We start from the raw sequence: 18,071 nt of genomic DNA, 5'->3' as shown, positions 1-18,071 counted from the left end.
ACGTAAAAAGTTAATTCGACTTTTTTGTGCATGCGTGTTACCATACAACCGCTTAAGTCTCCCTGGTTTGTCAAGGACCTCTGCCCATTCATCTCCTGCCCGGATCTGCTCGGGGACTGAATCAGGAAGGAGCAGTAAAAGGAGACCTTCAGCCACTTCACGGCTGCAGAAACTGGGAGGTAGGTCAAGGAGGAGCAGAAGCTGCAGAAGAGGCATGGCAGTCTCTGGCTGAAGCAGATCAGTCTTGCCCAGTACTTCCCAGCCACTGCCATGGGAGTCCCAGTGTGAACCTGGGACTTGCCAGCTGGGCAAGCTTCTCTGCCAATGTTGTCATCATTATGTACTGCAACAGTGATGACGCATCCTTCAACTCTGCTCTGCCTGATTTGAGACCTTGGGTCCCAAATCCAGAAGTGCTGAATGCTCAGATGGGAAAATTATGCCTGAATATATGAAGCTCTCAATAATGCTAAGTATTTTGAAAAATCAGGCTTATAACAACTCAAAGGGGACCCTCAAAAATCAATGGCCCATTCATTTCTTTGCACCTGAATTTCTTGGTTTGTAAAATGTGAGTAATAATGCCCTTTCATTGAAAAAATGGATGCATTAATACATATGTGAAATGCAAGTGGGGGAAATTAATAATTCTGTTTGGAGGAGAGTTTAGACAGTGCACAGTAAACAGGGCATGGGGCCACACATTTCAACAGCAGAAGAAAACAAACTACTGAATAGCTGCTCATCAATCAAGGGCCATCTACATGCACTGAATGAAGCAGGAAAAAATAAATATGCAAGTATGTAATTAAGGACTGCATCACAGAGCAAACACATGAGGACATTTCCTAACTTCTTCTGAAAGCTTGACTTTGCAGCCCAACTGCTATTCTGGGCGATTTTGGGGTGGGGGTGGGGGTAGGGGGAGAAACAGGCAGGAGACTGTGGTGAAACAGGGACTGAATCCCCTGGAAGGACTCGCAGCAAGGCACCAACCACGACCTTGCAGGCCAAGGCCAAATTGAGAGCCGGGCCTGAGGGTGCCAGCCCCCCGTTCATGGCACGGGCAGGGCAGAGGGATGCTGGAGCGCGCGGGGGAAGGCGCAGTCATTGCCCACCGTGCTGCTGTGCTCTGCAGGCCCTGCTGTGCCCCCTTCTCCCAGGCCTGAGCCGGTGTCCTCGCCCCGGGCCCTCTCGGCAGGGAAGGGCAAAGCGCTCTGCAGCCTCAGGGGCGGCAGGGGGCCTCCCCCCTGCAGCCAGCCACCGCTTCCACCGCACCCTGAGCCGGGGCCCTCTCAACTGGCCCCCGCCAGCTACTTTACAGCTGTGCAGGGAAGCACCGCTAATCCCAGCAGCGCTCCCCTGACAACTGTAATTTAACAGCAAGAAGAGCTACCTCTCCGAGCCAGGCTAGGTGGGGTAAGCAGGCAAACTGGTGGCCCCGCTAGCTGCCCAGGCTGGCTGTCTCACAGATCGCTCCTGCCACAGCGCCGCATCCGCCCCAGCACGGGCCTCCCTGCCCCTAACGCAGAGGGCTCCGCAGCCCGCTCCCGGCATTAGCCCTTGGCACCATGGGGTGCAACTGTGCTCGCTCCCTCGTTCCCTCCCTCCTGCTTTCATGTATTCCTTGCCAGACCTGCTGCCCTGCAGGAGCCAATGTAGCTAAAGCTCTTGTGGTTATTTTCATTTCCTGGGCTTTGCCGGGGGACCAGCTAAGACCTTGGCAGAGCTGTGCGCGTACAGCTCCCCAGCCACCTGCGGCTGGGAGGCCGGCAGAGGGAGCTAACAACACTACTTGGGGGTTGGATTTTTGTTTAGTCATGCAAAAATAGCACTTACTATTTTGCTGGGGATTTTTCAACAGCAGTGATGAATTTTGAGAAAAGGGAGAGAGCGTGTGTGAAGGCAACACCAAGCAAGCACGTGTGTGGCAAGATCCAGGCAGCCTTTGCAGCTGTTCGCAGCACTTAGTGTGGGCCAACTTCACGGAATAAATCATGCTCTGTTGCTCTACCCGCTGCACCACGTTTTCAGCCCGGGGCCCTCGCTCGAAGCACCAGTGCCCTGGCGCTTCAGCAGGGTTCAGAGCTGGCCCAGACGCCCGCTGCTCTCCCCAGGGCCCCGTGGGGATGGAGCGAGCGCAGAGGGCTGCTCTGATGCGCTGCTCTCAAGGCTGGAGCCTGAATCCATACTAAACCCCCTCAAAGTGGGTTCTTGGCAGTTTTAACTAGAGACACCTGGATATGAACATTTTTCAGAATCTAACATGCACTTCCCAGTGCCAGTGCAGAGCTCCCCAGGCACTGCAAACGACATGACTCCTACCTTTTGTTAAACTTTGTCTGATTTTAGATTAAAACGACCTAAAATCCCGAGTCTACCACAGCAAGACATATTCACCTAAATGTGGCTTTACTTCCTCTTCTTTTCACATAACAAATATGCTAAACAAGCACTTCTTTGTGACTAAAATGCTGAACTACTTTTTATACTGTTTATAGGGAATACAGAAAGGATAAACAATGCTTTTAACAATGCAAATTGTTCAAAGACGGAGTGGGTTTTTTTGAGAAGATCTCATTTATTTTTCATCACTTAGGTGGTTTGATTAACTTTGGTAAATTTTACTGCATTTGGCTAATGATGGCAGGCTGTTTTTATGGCCCTTTCGCAATTGCTTTCACTTTCTGGTTCTCAGGCACAATTCTCTCTGGGCTCACAAAGCCCTTTTACAACAACAATAAAACCTGAATTAAAACATAAAGAATATTTTATTTCTTCACCACTTTTTAAAATGCATTTTGAAATTTGGACCTAACACAATCTGACAGTTTGGATAGGTGGGTTAATACCAAAAATGCCTATCAATCAGGCACGTTCTTTATAGTGCTAAGACATTTTAGATGTAAAGCGGTCTGAAGTGCTTGCTGTTGAAATGAATGCAGCAGCAAGAGTGAGAAACCTTGAAGAGGGACAGAAGAAAGGGCTTTTTTTGTTGGGTGGTGATATTTTTTTCCTTGCTGGGAAGCAGGCTTGAATATATTTAGGAGAACTTGGAATTATTATCATTTCAATGTTAGAGCCTTTGAATTTTATAGCTATTTGTGTAACGGACAATTGTTTAGATCTCTTCTAATCTGCTTGCGTACTCAGTTTATATTTGTTGGGGAACATGGGATTATTTGGTTTAAGCATTTGCCCTGAACTTCCACAGAGCCACTACAGTGAAAATGGAAAGCCCCCCCATTAAATAAATCCTCTCTTGAAAGCAACAGATTGGCAAATAAATTTGTTAATGTAGTGAGAATATAGTTACACAGGGTTGGCAGTAATTAAAGGTAACTAAAAAGAACTCTGGTGTTTGGATGTATGAGGGCAGATTCTGTGCACCATTTAGGAACTGTATTTGAGCACGAAGTGCCATACAAGGAATATAGAGCTTGACATTTGAAATTGCATTGATTTTCATGTAAAAGGAGGAGAAATTTTGCTCATCCTTAAATACAGAATCACTATTCCAAGATGTTGCAACTAACTTTGGCATCTTATGTCTTCCAGACTATCTTCTGCCATACAGAGTTACAGTGAAGCTTGCTTTTTGTTTCCTTTCTATAACTTTTTCTTTTGTAAATCTAACAATTTTGTGACTAGGCAAGGGAAAAAAAGTCAACAGCCCTCAACAAGTGACAGGACTCTACTGAGCACATTTCCGACCCACCAGAATGCCCACTCTAAATTAACATAACTGCCTGACATTGAGGGGCTTTTGTACTTTTAAACTCCAATTGCCATTGGAAGAACCCCAGAAATGCTTAATGCCCCACTCCTACAATGAATTCTCTGTAGGTGGACCTTTATGCCCATGCACAGCCCCATTCAAGTCGCTGGGAGTCAGCATGGGCAGACAGACCTAAATTTCTAATTGCTGTACAGGAATATAGACTGCAAGGGGCCTCCTAGGGTCATCGAGTCCTGGCCCCAGGTGCCACATCAAATAATCCTTTTTCAATAAACTTCCACGTTCCATTTTAAAGTAGAATTGCTTTATTTGCCCCCACTACTATGAGGCTTTCTAGCCTGGTTTTGTTTTTTGTGGGGGGAAGGGGGAGAGAAGGTTGCCTTTTTAAAAATAAATGTTGGAAATGCATTCCATCAAAATGATACTCGTGACATTTTCTGTGAAAAGTCAAAAGCATCATGAACATATATCTATCTCTTGCAGAAGATGTGTGCAAACTCTTACAAGATTCTTATTTAGAAGCTTATATGTATATTCATTTATAAGGTCAGCAAAGGCACAAAGGAGTACAGGATAAATTGCAACCACAGTACATGACTTAATATGCACATTGCACAGAACACTCATCTTGCCTTGCTTGCTGATTTTGGTATTTAAAAAGGAATTTAAAAAAATCCTTTCTATACCATGCAAACTGTATCTGCAATAAGATGTTGTGCTAACACAAAGAGAGATGTATAAAACCATAGGCAGAATTTGTGTTTTCTGAAACAGTGCTAAGTGAGGCTGGGGGTAGGCTGGTATCACCGAGGAGTGGATTTGGCGGCAGCTGGAAAAGTCGTTGAGGGAAGTCAGAGGTGGCCGAAGGGCAGGTGCCCCACTAGAGGCAGCACCTGCGCAGACAGCCGGGCTCCAAAGCCTCTGCCCACCCCTCAAGCAAAGACGCTTCCGTATTTAGCCATGGGAAGCAGCCACACAGTCTTGGGTTTATTTCTATGCCCTTGTTTAGGATCACACCCAAATAATCAAACTTACACAATTTGATCTAAACAATCAAATTGGAAAGAAAAAACATGGGGTATCCAGACGCCAGGAAATAACAAATGGTCACCAGCTCCTGTGTATTTACCACAGCTACAGAGTGAATTTGAAGAAGGTGCTATAGGGAACTGCCATCAGGGAGCGAGATCGGCACTCTGATTTAGCCCTGAACCGCCTGTAGCACGCACAACGTGTCCTACCTGCCTGGCTGAGTCCTGCCCGCTCCCCACCGCTTTCCTCTCTCCTCACTCTCCTCTCCCAGGCAGGAGAGGGGAAACGCCTGCCGTTTGGGGTGCAGCTGCCAGCTTTTAGCAGCGCAATCCCCTGGCTGTACCCCATCCCCGCCTCACACCTGGGATTGATACATGATAGGGAATTTACTTTTCTTTGTGCCTTATTTTTGCAACATTCCAGCATGTAAGTAACTAGGTTTTTAAAAAATAAGTATGGGTAGTTTCACACTCTTGCCTCTCTAGTAAACCTCTAGCATAAATGCATTGCACTTAAAAGGTGGGTTTTTCAGCAGCACATTTGCAAGCTAGGACAGGCTCCTGTGGGCCTCACTGTGCACCTCAGGAATTCCAGAAAATATTAGTTTATTCCAAAAAAGGCTTTACAGTATTTACATGGCTGTCCTGCGTAACCATGTTTCTATTCAGCTCTCCATTCTTTCTTTGCAACAGAAGTGGATGTGTTGCATTCCCCAGAGAGTCTGCACCTGCCTGAAAAATGAGAGCCCCAGCACGTCTCCTGAGCCTTAGGCCCACACATCGCATCTGAGTACAGCAGGCTCCAAGCCGAGCCACTGCACGTCAGAGGGGGAATACTCAGAACGTGGGACCTTAGCTGCCTTCAGTTGCCAAAGCAGCATCTTTTAGTCATTTTCAGTCAGTCAGCCATGTTGCAAATCTGCTCCCTTCCCTCAGCTAGTTTTATATCATGGATACCAGTGGTGTGACTGGCCATCACACACTATGTGGTGAAAGCACATGTGGTTTGAGAGATTTCACTTCGAAGGACAGACATAAAAGTTACTTAGCCACTGAACTGCTTCGTTCACTCTCTTTTGTATAAACGCATGCAGATACACAGAAGCCCTACGCTGTATAAACCCATGGGTTTTGCAGATGAGGTTGCATTATAAAAACCTATGCAAAAAGGATAACTAGGTGGTATAGTTAGGTGCTGGCAAAACAGTAAATCAAAATACACTTAACTGCCACTTCATTCACACACAACACAATAATGCTGAGCGTTACATGATCACATGCTGTTTTCCCGATAACCTCAAGGCACACATGTAACTTCCCTGTGTGCAGCAACCCGTATATGGCAGAGCCCATAAATCAGCAGGACACATTACATGGGGTCACTGAACCAGCGGCTCTAAAGCTGCGTATCTATAAGGCCGCCTGAGGAGAAAACTTGGGTGTTGCCTTTCTGGATCAGAAATACAAACTACTGTTTGGATGAACCTGTGGTTGGGGGTGGAGAAAGTATTCTAGCTGTGACTTAGTCTAGATGGCACTAAGATAGTGCTGGCAGGCCGGGGGAAGGGGGGTGGGAGTACTGCTTGTGCTTCTGCTGATAATGCCCATGATAGCGTGGCTGCTGCTTGCACCAGTGGTGTGCCACTGGGGAGCACAGGGAGGTCTGGGAGTGAGTCAGGGATGGTGCTGCCCGCTCAGGGGAAGAAAACACATGTATGAGTCATGCATGATGTATAAGCGACCTGAGAAACTATTGTGCACATGCCCACTGCGCTAAGGACCAGAGACTATGGGGAAGCCCTTGCGCTATGGGTTCTGTAATCCTTACGGGGGTACTCCCTCGATACGGTAATTCTTACACAATAGGTGAAGCTAGAAAACTGTTAGAATAAACACAGAGTGGGAGTAGGACCACTGAACCTCAAGCAAGTCACTCAGCTTATGTGTGACTGGGGTGGCAGTCTGCCTCAAAAACGTCCAGCCAGAGCCAGAGCCAGGACTGCAAAGGGAGACTCTGGAAATCAGGGTCCTGGGGATGTGACCAGCATGGCAGGTGGCTGCATGAAGCCCGTACAATATCAACAGCCATGTAATTAGTGAGATAAGCGTTGCCAAACACCTCTTCCCTCAAAGTTAATTCAACCTGGCAATATGCAACATTTAGCAACCCAACACATGGCCACATATTTAGTATACGAATAGCTGAGATATACTATATTTTCATTGTGATGTTTCTCTGCCAGAAGGATTCCTCTGTTGTAAGGTTTCTGGGCTATGTCTCTGATCTCCATTATGCAGGGTAAACACTCCCTGGATAACACCCCTGGCCAGAGCCCATAAATACTATGGTTTCCAATACTGAATTATAAATAGCATGTGATAGCTTTTCTCTGCTCCAAGCTACTGCATTTTACCAGAAATCTGAACAAGAAAGGCCTGTCTGTATCACCCATTCGTAACAGTATTTGCTTTCCAGAAATTATCTCAGTAAAAATTCTCAGGTTCAAGCTGAAAGTAGCTTTTTTTGACTTTTTGTGACGCAGTAGAAACAGTACTACGCTGCTAACAAATGTCCAGGGTAAATACACGATGATTAATATCAAAGTTCAAGGCTAAATGGAGTAAATAAAATATTACAGCCAACTTCATAAGTTTCCCTGAAGGTACAATATCCAGACTGAAGTTTTTTTCAGTCTGAACAGAACCAAAACTCTCCCCCCCCCCCGCAAAAAAAAAAAAAAAAAAAAAAATCCAAACCTTGGATTGGAAGACGCAATGATTGGACATTTAGGTAACTAACCTCAACTTGTTCAAATTTATAATCACATTGGGAAAGGGGTGGGTTATCCTCAAGTTGTGTGCAATAAAAAGACACATTTGTTTAATTGTTTGTATCCTTCCCTACCACCACCAAAAAAAGAAAAGATACAGAGAAATGGTACGTGCTTGCATGTTTGGAAGGCATGAACCAAAATGGACTATCCCTGATACCTACAGCAAATCCCAAAGGTCAGAGTTTAAAACGGTGCCCAAGAACACGAATAATTTTTATGCAAGCCCTTACTGCTGTTTCTGTTATGAAACAAATTAAGTTTTAACTTAAAGAACTTCATTGAATCATTGTGAAAAATATGATGCAATTTGGTACTACTGCTAAACTAGGTCAACAGTGAGGGGATGTGGCATCGTGAACCATGCTTGCTTTCAGAGAGGCCAGCATTACTGCCTCTCACTTCAGCAAAAGGGAAAAAACAGAGCACAAAAGGAAGAAAATTACACTGAGCAGTAGTGAACATAGAAATACCACATGTATTCCATCCAAATTTAACCCTGGAAAGTATACGCAAGAGAGTGGGGAGCAATGGAAAAAGCAGAAAATTAGCGGACATGAAGGGTAACACTTACTGATTCGGGATCCCGCTGCTGTTCAAGGAAAGCTGAAAATTCCACCAGTCTGAGCTTGGTTGTGCCAATCGATCGACCCTGCCAAGCAGGGACTGAGGGAGCTGGAGCTGATGTAGGCTCAAATCCTAAAACAGAAGGAATTATTTTCATGAAGTTGTTGATAGTTTCTACATTTACATTTTCTAGATTAAATATAACTGGGAATCACTCATGTTGCCTTTGATCATTGATATTAGTTTTAGCAAATTATAAATTCAGAATGAGTTAAAATGGGAAAAACACAAAATAACATGTAGAAAAAAGGTCCCAACCCAGTAAGAAGGAATTTGGATGAGCTAAGAACAGTGCAAATAAAAGATCTACTTCTTTGCTTCCTTGTGGTCATAAGTCACTGCAGAATTTTTGTTTAAATTATATATTAGATTATAGAATTTTATAGAGACTTCACACAGACTTACAGCTGACCCTTTCTTGGAAACAGGCAGCAAGATACAGAGAAGATATTACTGCCTTGGGAGTCAAGAGAACGGGCTTCCATTTCTGGCTACTAATGTGCCACATGTTACAAGTAAATCACCTCTCTTTTTGCCTATTTCTTCTGCCACTCTCAATTCTTCTTTCATATTTAGAGTATAAGCTTTTCAAGGCAGGGACTGTCTCTTACTATGTATTTGCACATTGGGGCTTTGACTTCTTTTGGAGCTTTTAGGCATCATTGTATTACAGATAATAATAAATAATTACTGTAGAGAGCTGAATCATACCCTAAAGAGAAAAAAAAAGCTTTTAAATTGATAATAAAGAGGGAATGACATGATCTAGAGAGAGAAGGGATGTTAACCACCAACTCTAATTCACCTCAAGAGAAAGAATAAACACTATCTCTTGCTCCCCATTGTGGAAAATTAGATGAGAAGGAAACAAAATAGTAAAGGAAGAGGAGAAAGACAGCAACTGGAAGGCAGTGACAGATCTCAGGAGAGAAGCAGGCACAAGTAAGGTAGGGGTGAGGCATCAGGGGTTAGAAAAGCAAGATAATCCTGAGTTGGGTTGAGCCCAAGTGAGAGGTCAAAGGAATTGTGTATTTTTATCTCATAATGGGAGTTCAGTACATGACTCCAAACCTCAAATTTAGGCAATGAAGGTTTGAGGCTTGTATGGAACAGGGAATTACAACAGTCAAAACTTGCCTGCCTAAACATGAACAGGAATTCTAATGAAGTAAAAACACACAAATGGTTTTTGACTGTTTTAGAAATCCTAATAATCATATTTTGAAAGAAATTATGGAAGAAAAAGGTGAAGATGATCAAGATGTCTTGACTTCAAAGAACAACATTAGGAAGATCAAGAAAAAAGAAAAAATCAGGGACACAGAGACATAGCCTTTGCTTTAGCATAACATAGCAGGAAGTTATAAAAAAAACCAACAAAAATGGTTAAGAGCCAGAAAACAGCAGGTTAAACAATCAGAAGCATGGTGTAGTTTGGTGATGGAGATGTTAAGTTAGTTGCCATCTACAAAGAAATAATGATCTTCCCTGAAATTAGCAATGAAACAAAGTTGGGAAAAGGAGTAGGGAAGTAGCCAAGGAAAAGGCTTGATCAATTCAAGCAAGAGAAGTCAGAATAAACATTAGGTATCTATCAAAGTGGTACTAGGCACAGCAGGGACCTTCAAGAGGGGAGAGTTATCAACAACCAGATTCACAGAGATGTTTTATACTTAAGACTAAACATAAATGCTTTTGGAACAGTTTCAGCCACCATTTAAAATAAACTGAGGCTTATTCTCATTAGAGATGGAAGCAAGATTTAGCTATTAAAATACAAACATGCATCCTATTATTCATTTTATTTTTTACAAGCTGTTTTCCTATGATATGAAACGGTGACTGGAGATCACATATCACAATTCTTCACACATATATTAGTGTTTCCTACCTAAAACTAAAAAGGAACCCCAGTGATTTTCCCTCATATATAATCAGATACTTTTACACTGCTTTTTGGTAGGGACAAGTTTTGGGTTGGATACAGGAGACATTAGATACAGAGTAGTGGCTCTGTCCACCTCAGGAATTAAAACATCACATTCAGTACACAATTCAAGTCTTTTTAAAGGAGACCATAAACTGAAGAATTACCTGAAATGGGAGCTGTGACCGATGGCTGTATAGGATAGGCCTGCTGAACGAATGGCTTTACACTGGAATAAATAGTTATACAAAAATCATATACCACGCCACTCATAGCTTATTCCATTAGAGTCACATAGTATAAGAAAATACATAGTTAATGACCATTACCCACAAATATATTGCCTCCTTACACCCCGTATTTAAAAGACAGGCAATAAAGAGATAACAGAGAGAAGGGGGCATGAGAATTGCACTAAACATCTTTAAGCCCGGAGCTTGCCAGCGGTCAGCTACGTACGAGGAAACCATTGCGGGACATGCCTTGACCCGCTTTACACAAGATTGCTCTGACTCCCTATTAATCCAAACAACAGTGAACTGCAGGGCCACAAAGACTCCCACTGACCTAAAGGGAATAAGGTGGGGAGAATTTGAAAAATAAGGCAGGGAGATGTTGCTGGACCGGAGACCACTGCAGGGCTAAAAATGCCTGAAGGAAGGGCAAAGACTTCCTTCCCCACATGGTGCTGTGGGTATCGAGGTGCCGAGGACTGGTGACCCTCGGTGAACACAAAGAGGCCTCAAGTGGTCTTCCTCTGCCCTGCAGGAAAAAAGTTCCCTTTTCCTCTAGTATCACTCATATATTTAAACAGGGCTTGTCCTGGAAACTTATTCACAGGCAAAACCTAATCAGACGCTTCCCTTGCATTATCGCTCCATCTTACCATGGGAGAAAAAAGCGTGTTACCATTAGGTGTTCAGCATCAGATTTGAGGTCTGGGATCCCTTCTAACTTTTTGAACACGAGTTCACTTCGCTGTAAAGACTCTTTCTTTCCATACAGTTATCTTTTCCTTCTTTTTAGAAAGATTTGTAAATTTTTGCCTCAGGCAAAATTTATCCTCAGGCAGCAAACTCCACAAGCCAGCCCCACAGTGCATATAGAAGGACATTCTATTTTTCAGACTTACTCTTGCGAGGATCCAGGCTGCCCCGTTTGGATCATGCCCGGCCAAAACTGAAAGAGGAAAAACAAACAAACAGACCCACAATTGTTTTCTTTGTTGAAAGGTTTGGGATATTTCTGAACACGTATGATTCCTCTTGCAAACACAAATGAAAGCATTAATCCATTCACTCAGCCTTAGTTTTCTACTGACCATTTTTAGAAAACACAGGGATTTTGGGGGGGGACTCAGCTAACAACTTACCCCAGGTGCCCCAGGAAACGTAGGACGGGGAATTCCTGGCAGGCCCAACTTGTTGTGAATAGCAGTAGCTGAGACTATCTGAGCTGATGACATTGCTGCCATGTGCTGGAGTGCTTTGTCCTTTGCTGTCTGATCCTTTAACATGACAATTACATGGAGTCTTAAAACATTTGGCACAACAAATGATGTTAAATAATTGCAGCTACAAGCACATAACTAAAAACTTAAAAAGCCACACAGAAAATGCAAAAATAGCAAACCATGCAGGAAAAAAATACAGCACAGAGGCTAACACTCAAACTACCTCAAGGCAAAACCTCCTCTCAGACATGCGTGGCAGACCTGAACTCTCAGTCTGCTCTCCCAGCTCGCAGGAGGCTCTGGGAGGGCAAACTGCTGCCCACTTATTTACATGGGCAAATTCTGCTGATTTTATATCAGGCTCAACTGAAAATGGTCTGCTGCTAAGGCTCTGCCTGCAGGACAGGGATCACTGAGATTTGAGCTCTATCATTTTGATCTAAGAGAAGTTTGCCTTTAATATTACACTTTAAAATGAGAACACAGAACTGCAACTGACTTGTGAACAATGACAGATTTTTCTTCATGCTTACAAGTTTAGAAACATTTCAAATTCTGTTTCACAACAAGTACTTTATAAGTTGGATCACAAAAACATAAATGACATTTTAAACTTCCAGTTGTGGTATTTTACTAATTTTTAGTGTTCCCAAAGAACACAATTAGCCATAAAATCTCTGCTGTTTTCAAGTATATAGAAACAAGTTTAAGAAAAGACGGTTTATGACTGATTACTTGTATTAACGCAGCACTTGAAGTCCTAGTCACTGCCAATTGTGTATGATCACAGAATAGAAAAAGAAAGTCTCTAATGCAACAGAATTAACTACGTGGATATTTTAGGTCAGATAAAATAAGTAAATAGTAGACTGTTACTATTTGGTCAAGAAGGGTTCCTCATCTCCAGTACTGTATGAGTAAGTGCTAATATTTAGGTACATGACTTAGAAGGAAGGAACACAAGCAATATTAGGCAAGGATTTTTTTTGTTTTTCTGGTTTTACTTTACAAGCAAAGTAGCAAGCATGCTGGCAAGAGATGCATGCTCTTATATATGGTATATGACTCTGCACATATGCTCCCCCTAAAGCTTGTATGTAGTAGTACTATAGGTGAGCAGTTTCTTCCTTTGAATAGCTCCTTTAGAAACAGCACAGGCTGAAAGTACAGAAAAAGCTAGCCAAAAATTCTGCCAAGCACAGCTAAGGTACATAATACTTGGTTTAGTTAAAATACTTACCATGCTTGTTACCTGGATACAACAACAAACAGTTTATTAAAATGCTTGTGTAGAATAGCAGATTTTTAGCAAAATATGAACAGAATAATAAGAAACAAAGGAAGAGCAGTTTGCTCAACATTAAATATCAGGTTTAAACAAATGCCTCATTTTCACCTAGGGACTGATTCATTAAAAGAAAGAAAAAAAAAAGAAAAAGAAAACCAAAACACTGGGGAAAACAACCCCCATCTCCATGTGTGAAAGCTGCAGATATCAAATGAAGAGGATTGTTGCTGAACTTGTTTCCCCAAGCTTTAAAAGGAGCCTCTGCAGGCTTTGCTGGGAGCTGCAGCCGGGCATCCGCTCACTCAGGAGAGCAGCGGGTGGAGCAGGGGAGCAGCTGTTCCCAGCAGTGTCCCCCCTCCGCACCTTGCAGGATTCAAGGCAGAAATTCAGTCAGGTGCAGCGCTTCTAGTAGCAGCAGTAACATCTGCGGACTCATCTGCGCTTCCTCCTGTACAGCCCCCAGGGAAGGGGCCGCGCGCAACACGGCTCCTACAAAAGTCACGCTGCCAGGGAGAAAAGGGAGGTGGGGAGCAGTGCAGGACCGTGCTTTCTGCCCTTTCCAAAGCAAGGGACTACCTAAGTTCACCTGACAATACATCTGCACGGCAGCTTCTACCCTACCACTGCGCCATGGACAGAAGGGGGGGAACATGCTGTCCACTAGCATTTGGGTGAACAAAACTTGGTTGTTTTATCAAGTTGTAGCTTTCCCTTATAACTATGAACATTTTAATTGATAAGAGCTGGAAGTCAGCTCATGACTCTTCCTGCTGCTGGCACTGACACCTACAGGCTGACAAGGCAGGAAGGGGTGCTAGGAGGGGTCAAGGATGGGATGTTTTACTGGCTGCTTTCTGATGCCTGCAGCTGGCAGGGCTAAAATGTGCTACAGTGGGTGAAAACAAGTTGCTGTCTCCTGAGATCCATGCAGCTCTCCAGAAAGCCAACTTCTCCATCCTCCTGCACAGTAAAAAGGACTTGCTTGAGGAATCTCCTTATTTTCATGCGTTTTCATGATGAAGGTATCGTGAAAACGCATGAAAATAAGGAGATTCCTCAAGCAGTACCTGTGGTCTCTTTGGCTTTGGCACGCACTATGAAGATAGTGGCTCCACCAGGCCTTTCTGTCCCCTTTTCCTTATTTTTTGTTAGGCTAGCTGGCTTGGAAATGCCAAACCATACAAGTCTTGCACCCAGTCAGCTAAATCATAACAAAAACAAACATACAGGGGATCAGTATCCTGTGTGTGAAATGTGTGATTTGAGAGATGCCCTGTACATGTGCCTCTGGGTCCTAGTAACCTCCCCAGCTAATCTGCTTTTGGGATTACCTTGTTATTCTGCAGAACATTTTGCCGCATCACAGCCTCATCTCCAGCACCGCCTCGTCACTACAGCCAGCCAGCTGTGTCAGTGGCAGCACACAAAAACGCAGCTAATTCTTGTGCTCTCCTCAAGTTCCCAAACCCATACTGTTCTGCTGCTATAATGGGCTTATTATTTGGTGGATCTAAACTACAGAAGAATTTAAAAGTAAAGGCTTTGCTAGTGACATAAAAGTCCGTTTCTGGGAGCTGCTTGAGCCCAGGGCAAATTATATACCTACGATGTGGTTCATCTCGCCTCGCTTCAGCCATGTAAGTGGCTCCAGTCTAAGGCAGATGTCTAACCTCACACTATTGTCAGTGAAGAAGCACCTCCAGGAGACAATTTACCTCTTCCTAAATAGACATCTAAAGCAACTGGAAGGCATTACTTTCTGGAGGTTGCTATCTCTGCCCAAAGATTAGAATAGGAGCCTAGACACCCAACTTCTACCTGGCAACAGTTATGCCACGTAAATCCCACCCTGACAGATGAACTGAATAGAAATTTGTAAAGACTTACACTTCCTTCAAGACTTACGCTTCCTGTTTGTTCACAGGAGCAGGAACTTTGAAACTGTCTTGGAGGGTCTGCTGCCCTCCATTAGCAATAAGCCTGACACTGCTTAATTTCAGGAGCAGCAACAGGGATTGTTGGCAGGAGGTAACACCTGCCGTTTCATGAGACAAGAAGGGATGCCCCTTGCCTCTTGCCATTTGGTGCCTTTCGCCCCAGAACGTCCTGCGTTTTGTGGTGGCCATTCATTTCATCCTCTTGGACATTTTCAGGAGGATGGAGAGACAGCAAAAATGCATAGGATGACAGCTCAGAAATGCAGCCCTTGTGATACGGCTACAGTCTTGAGGAATTTCAAGGACTCCTATAAAGTTTCCCAGTAAGTCGCAAATCTGCCAGCTCCATTGCATGTTAGCAGGCTCTGGCTAACACACATCAAGGGGAAGTTCCACCTTTTGTAGGCTTAGGAACCTCTGCATAGTCAGAAGAATAGTCCCCCCCCCCAAAGTTACTGTAATTTCACATTCAAACACAAAAGAAATCAAATTCAAAATCAAATACAAACATATAAGAGGTCCTGACGTCCATTGGTACAAAGTGTTTTAGCTCCAAGAAAGTTTTGGAGAGCTGCAAGGTGGTGGCCTGTACTTCTATAATCAGGCAGACATGCCAGTCTTCAAAAAGAAATGGGAAAACCACACTTAAAAGTTGTTTATTTAAATTGAAATATGACCTTGTCTGTCACTTAAAAAAACAAATATATGTACTTTTTAAAGCTCGAATGGAGAGTGCATGTAACCAGGAGGGAATGAGGCTTTCCACCTATCACTGCAATGCAGCCACTTCTGGGATGAAACTTAGTAACTGATTAATAACACACAATGGTATTACATCACAGTTTAGTCAGCAAGAGAAGTAATATATCCAATTAAAACGGCAGGGGTAATTTAAACAGGCAGATTATAGTAATTACCCAGGTTGGAATTTGGCCAGGACAAATGGGTTAACACCCCTACTCTGAATGGGAATGTTGTGGGATTTTTAACAACTGCAAATAGTTAAGACTTTGATTTCCTATCTTGTCCAAGACGTAAAGGGTTTGATTTTGCACTCACTCATGCTGCTGTGTAAATCTGGAATAAATCCTTTCAGCTCAATGAGGTTTATACTGATGTAAGTAAAATAAAAATTTGGCCCAGAATATGCAGTGCTGCAGCGCACCACGCTGAGGTCCGGCAGAGGCCTGGGGGAACAGTATCTCCTACCGAATCATTAACTCCTGACGGAGCTTTAGGTATTTCTTGGATATGTCCCATCTGGCACTGACCTGGCTTGACCCTACTTAATTTATGAGCTCTGACAGGATTGCTGCCGCCCAGGAATGACACTGTAGTAAGTAACAGACTTCACTTTTAAACTGCTGTCTTCCTCTCTCCTTATAAAAGTCTTCTATGCTTTGCTACATAATTAGTAGTATTGCTGAGCCGGATTAAGAGTGCTATCAGTGGAAATGTGGACTAGTTCTACTGACTCTCTAAAATGTCATCATTGTAATGGAGATCGGGATCTGTTCCATGTTTTAGCTGACTATCTCTGACTGCAGTTGCAAACATTTGGTTTTCATAAGGGGTAAGCTCTAAGACTCTAATGCAAGGATGTAACTTTTAATGAATCAGGCCCTTGAGTTCTACTTTTCACCCGTTAGTTTTGGGATACAAAATACACAGTTAAATTAGATAAGAAAAATTCCCCAGTATCATCCAATTATAAATCACAGTATCCATAAAAGCCCCATGTGAAACAAGACTTCTACATCACAAGCACAAGAGGATTTGTGCTTGACTTTCTTTTAATCCAACATAAACAGTAGAATAATTCAATGAATCAGTTCAAACTAGTTCTACAGCAAAAAAATAAAAACTGTTATCCTAAAATGGTAAATGAGGCTTTGAATACCATGTTATCTATGACTTTGGAAAAAAAAATCTAAGACAGTATGAAAGATTAAGTACAACAGAATACAATATTAATTCAAGAAACCCCAAAACCTGTACCAATATTTCAAATATGAAACTTTCTGGTAAGGAATAAAATATGACATAAGAGAGGAAACAACAATTTGCTCACAAAATTACAGTAACGCTAACATAAAATAGTTTCCCAATAAGCAATTTTGCAGATGTTATTTCTGCTCAGATCTTGTATTGATTCAAATAACCTTTGCAATAATTAGCTGTAGCTCAAAAAAGATAAACAAATCATGAAAATATACAATTGTTCTGGACAAAAGATAGAGAGCACTTCAGTGTTTCTAGCCCTGATCTCCAATTTGCTTATTATTAGAGAAGACAGGAGTAAATACAAAAGCTGGCTATTTCAGCCAGGCAATAGCTAATGCCAAGAAGAGAATGCGCATTCAAAGCTGTCCCAACTTGCTGCCTAATGAGTAGCAATTAATCCATCTTATTGTATTTCAAAATGCTGAAGACTCCATTCACATCAAAGGGAATTTTTCAAGGCTTTTATCATTGTTCATTTAAAAAGTATAGAGCTATCTTTAGCATTCTATAATTGACAACAATATTTTCTTTTTATCCCTCAATGCAGAATGTAGAATAATGGATTTTAAAACATGTAATACATGAACCGTAGGCATTTTAATGTTTCTTTTTGTGTCTGTCTAATTAATCTTGCACTATGAAAAAATATCTAAAATGAAAGTCTAAGATAGACGTATATGCTGCTGTGAAGACCTTTACTCTCTATTTAGGCACAACTTCCAATGCACCTTTTTTCCTGAATAAACAGAGGTAATTTTGGCTCCCTGTCAGTGCAAAGGTGGGAAATGCTGCAACCTGACGCTATGGACTGGTACATTTGAGGTGGAAAAACAACATCAGAAAGTAAAAATTCTGCTTTTCCTCCTCCAGTCTCTGAGTGAGAGGAAATGTCACAAAGAGGAACTGCCTCTCAGATCCATCTCTAAGGACTCCTTTATTCCAACCTCTCTTAGCTCTTTCATGAGATGAAATTTCTCCAACCTCAGAAAGATTTTAATAATCTCAGACAAGTAAGACAAAATCTCTAAAAACTGTTTTCCCGTAGTAAAAGAAATTAAAATGTTTAACATCCCTGGAAGGGCTGATGGGACATTCTGTATTGGTGGTCCTGAAATGTAGCAATAGCACAGGTAAAAATTCTCCTTCTTGCAGGCTAAGGATTCATCAATCCAAGTGACTGTTGGTATCTGTTATTGAAGAAAAGGAACTCTGCTGTACCAAAAAGACTTTACAG

General features: G+C 42.6%; 1 protein-coding gene across 8 annotated transcripts in view; it reads right to left on the bottom strand.

Moving 5' to 3' along the window:
- The window catches only part of TEAD1 (TEA domain transcription factor 1), a 161,599-nt gene that overhangs the window by 23,927 nt on the left and 119,601 nt on the right, over positions 1-18,071 (bottom strand). For all 8 annotated transcript variants that reach the window (XR_010884084.1, XM_067296147.1, XM_067296144.1 and 5 more), the window contains 4 exons: positions 11,528-11,662; positions 11,288-11,334; positions 10,323-10,384; positions 8,176-8,300 (listed from right to left, as the gene is read on the bottom strand). Coding sequence is in view for 7 of the 8 variants with exons in the window: in XM_067296144.1 (XP_067152245.1) it covers positions 8,176-8,300; positions 10,323-10,384; positions 11,288-11,334; positions 11,528-11,662 (369 nt within the window). In the remaining variant the exon portion in view is untranslated. The remainder of the gene's footprint in view (positions 1-8,175; positions 8,301-10,322; positions 10,385-11,287; positions 11,335-11,527; positions 11,663-18,071) is intronic.

Source organism: Apteryx mantelli, chromosome 4 (genome assembly GCF_036417845.1).
Source record: "Apteryx mantelli isolate bAptMan1 chromosome 4, bAptMan1.hap1, whole genome shotgun sequence".
NCBI lineage: Eukaryota > Metazoa > Chordata > Aves > Apterygiformes > Apterygidae > Apteryx > Apteryx mantelli.
Note: the sequence above shows the minus strand (reverse complement) of the source record. Positions and strands in the feature narration are given on the sequence as shown.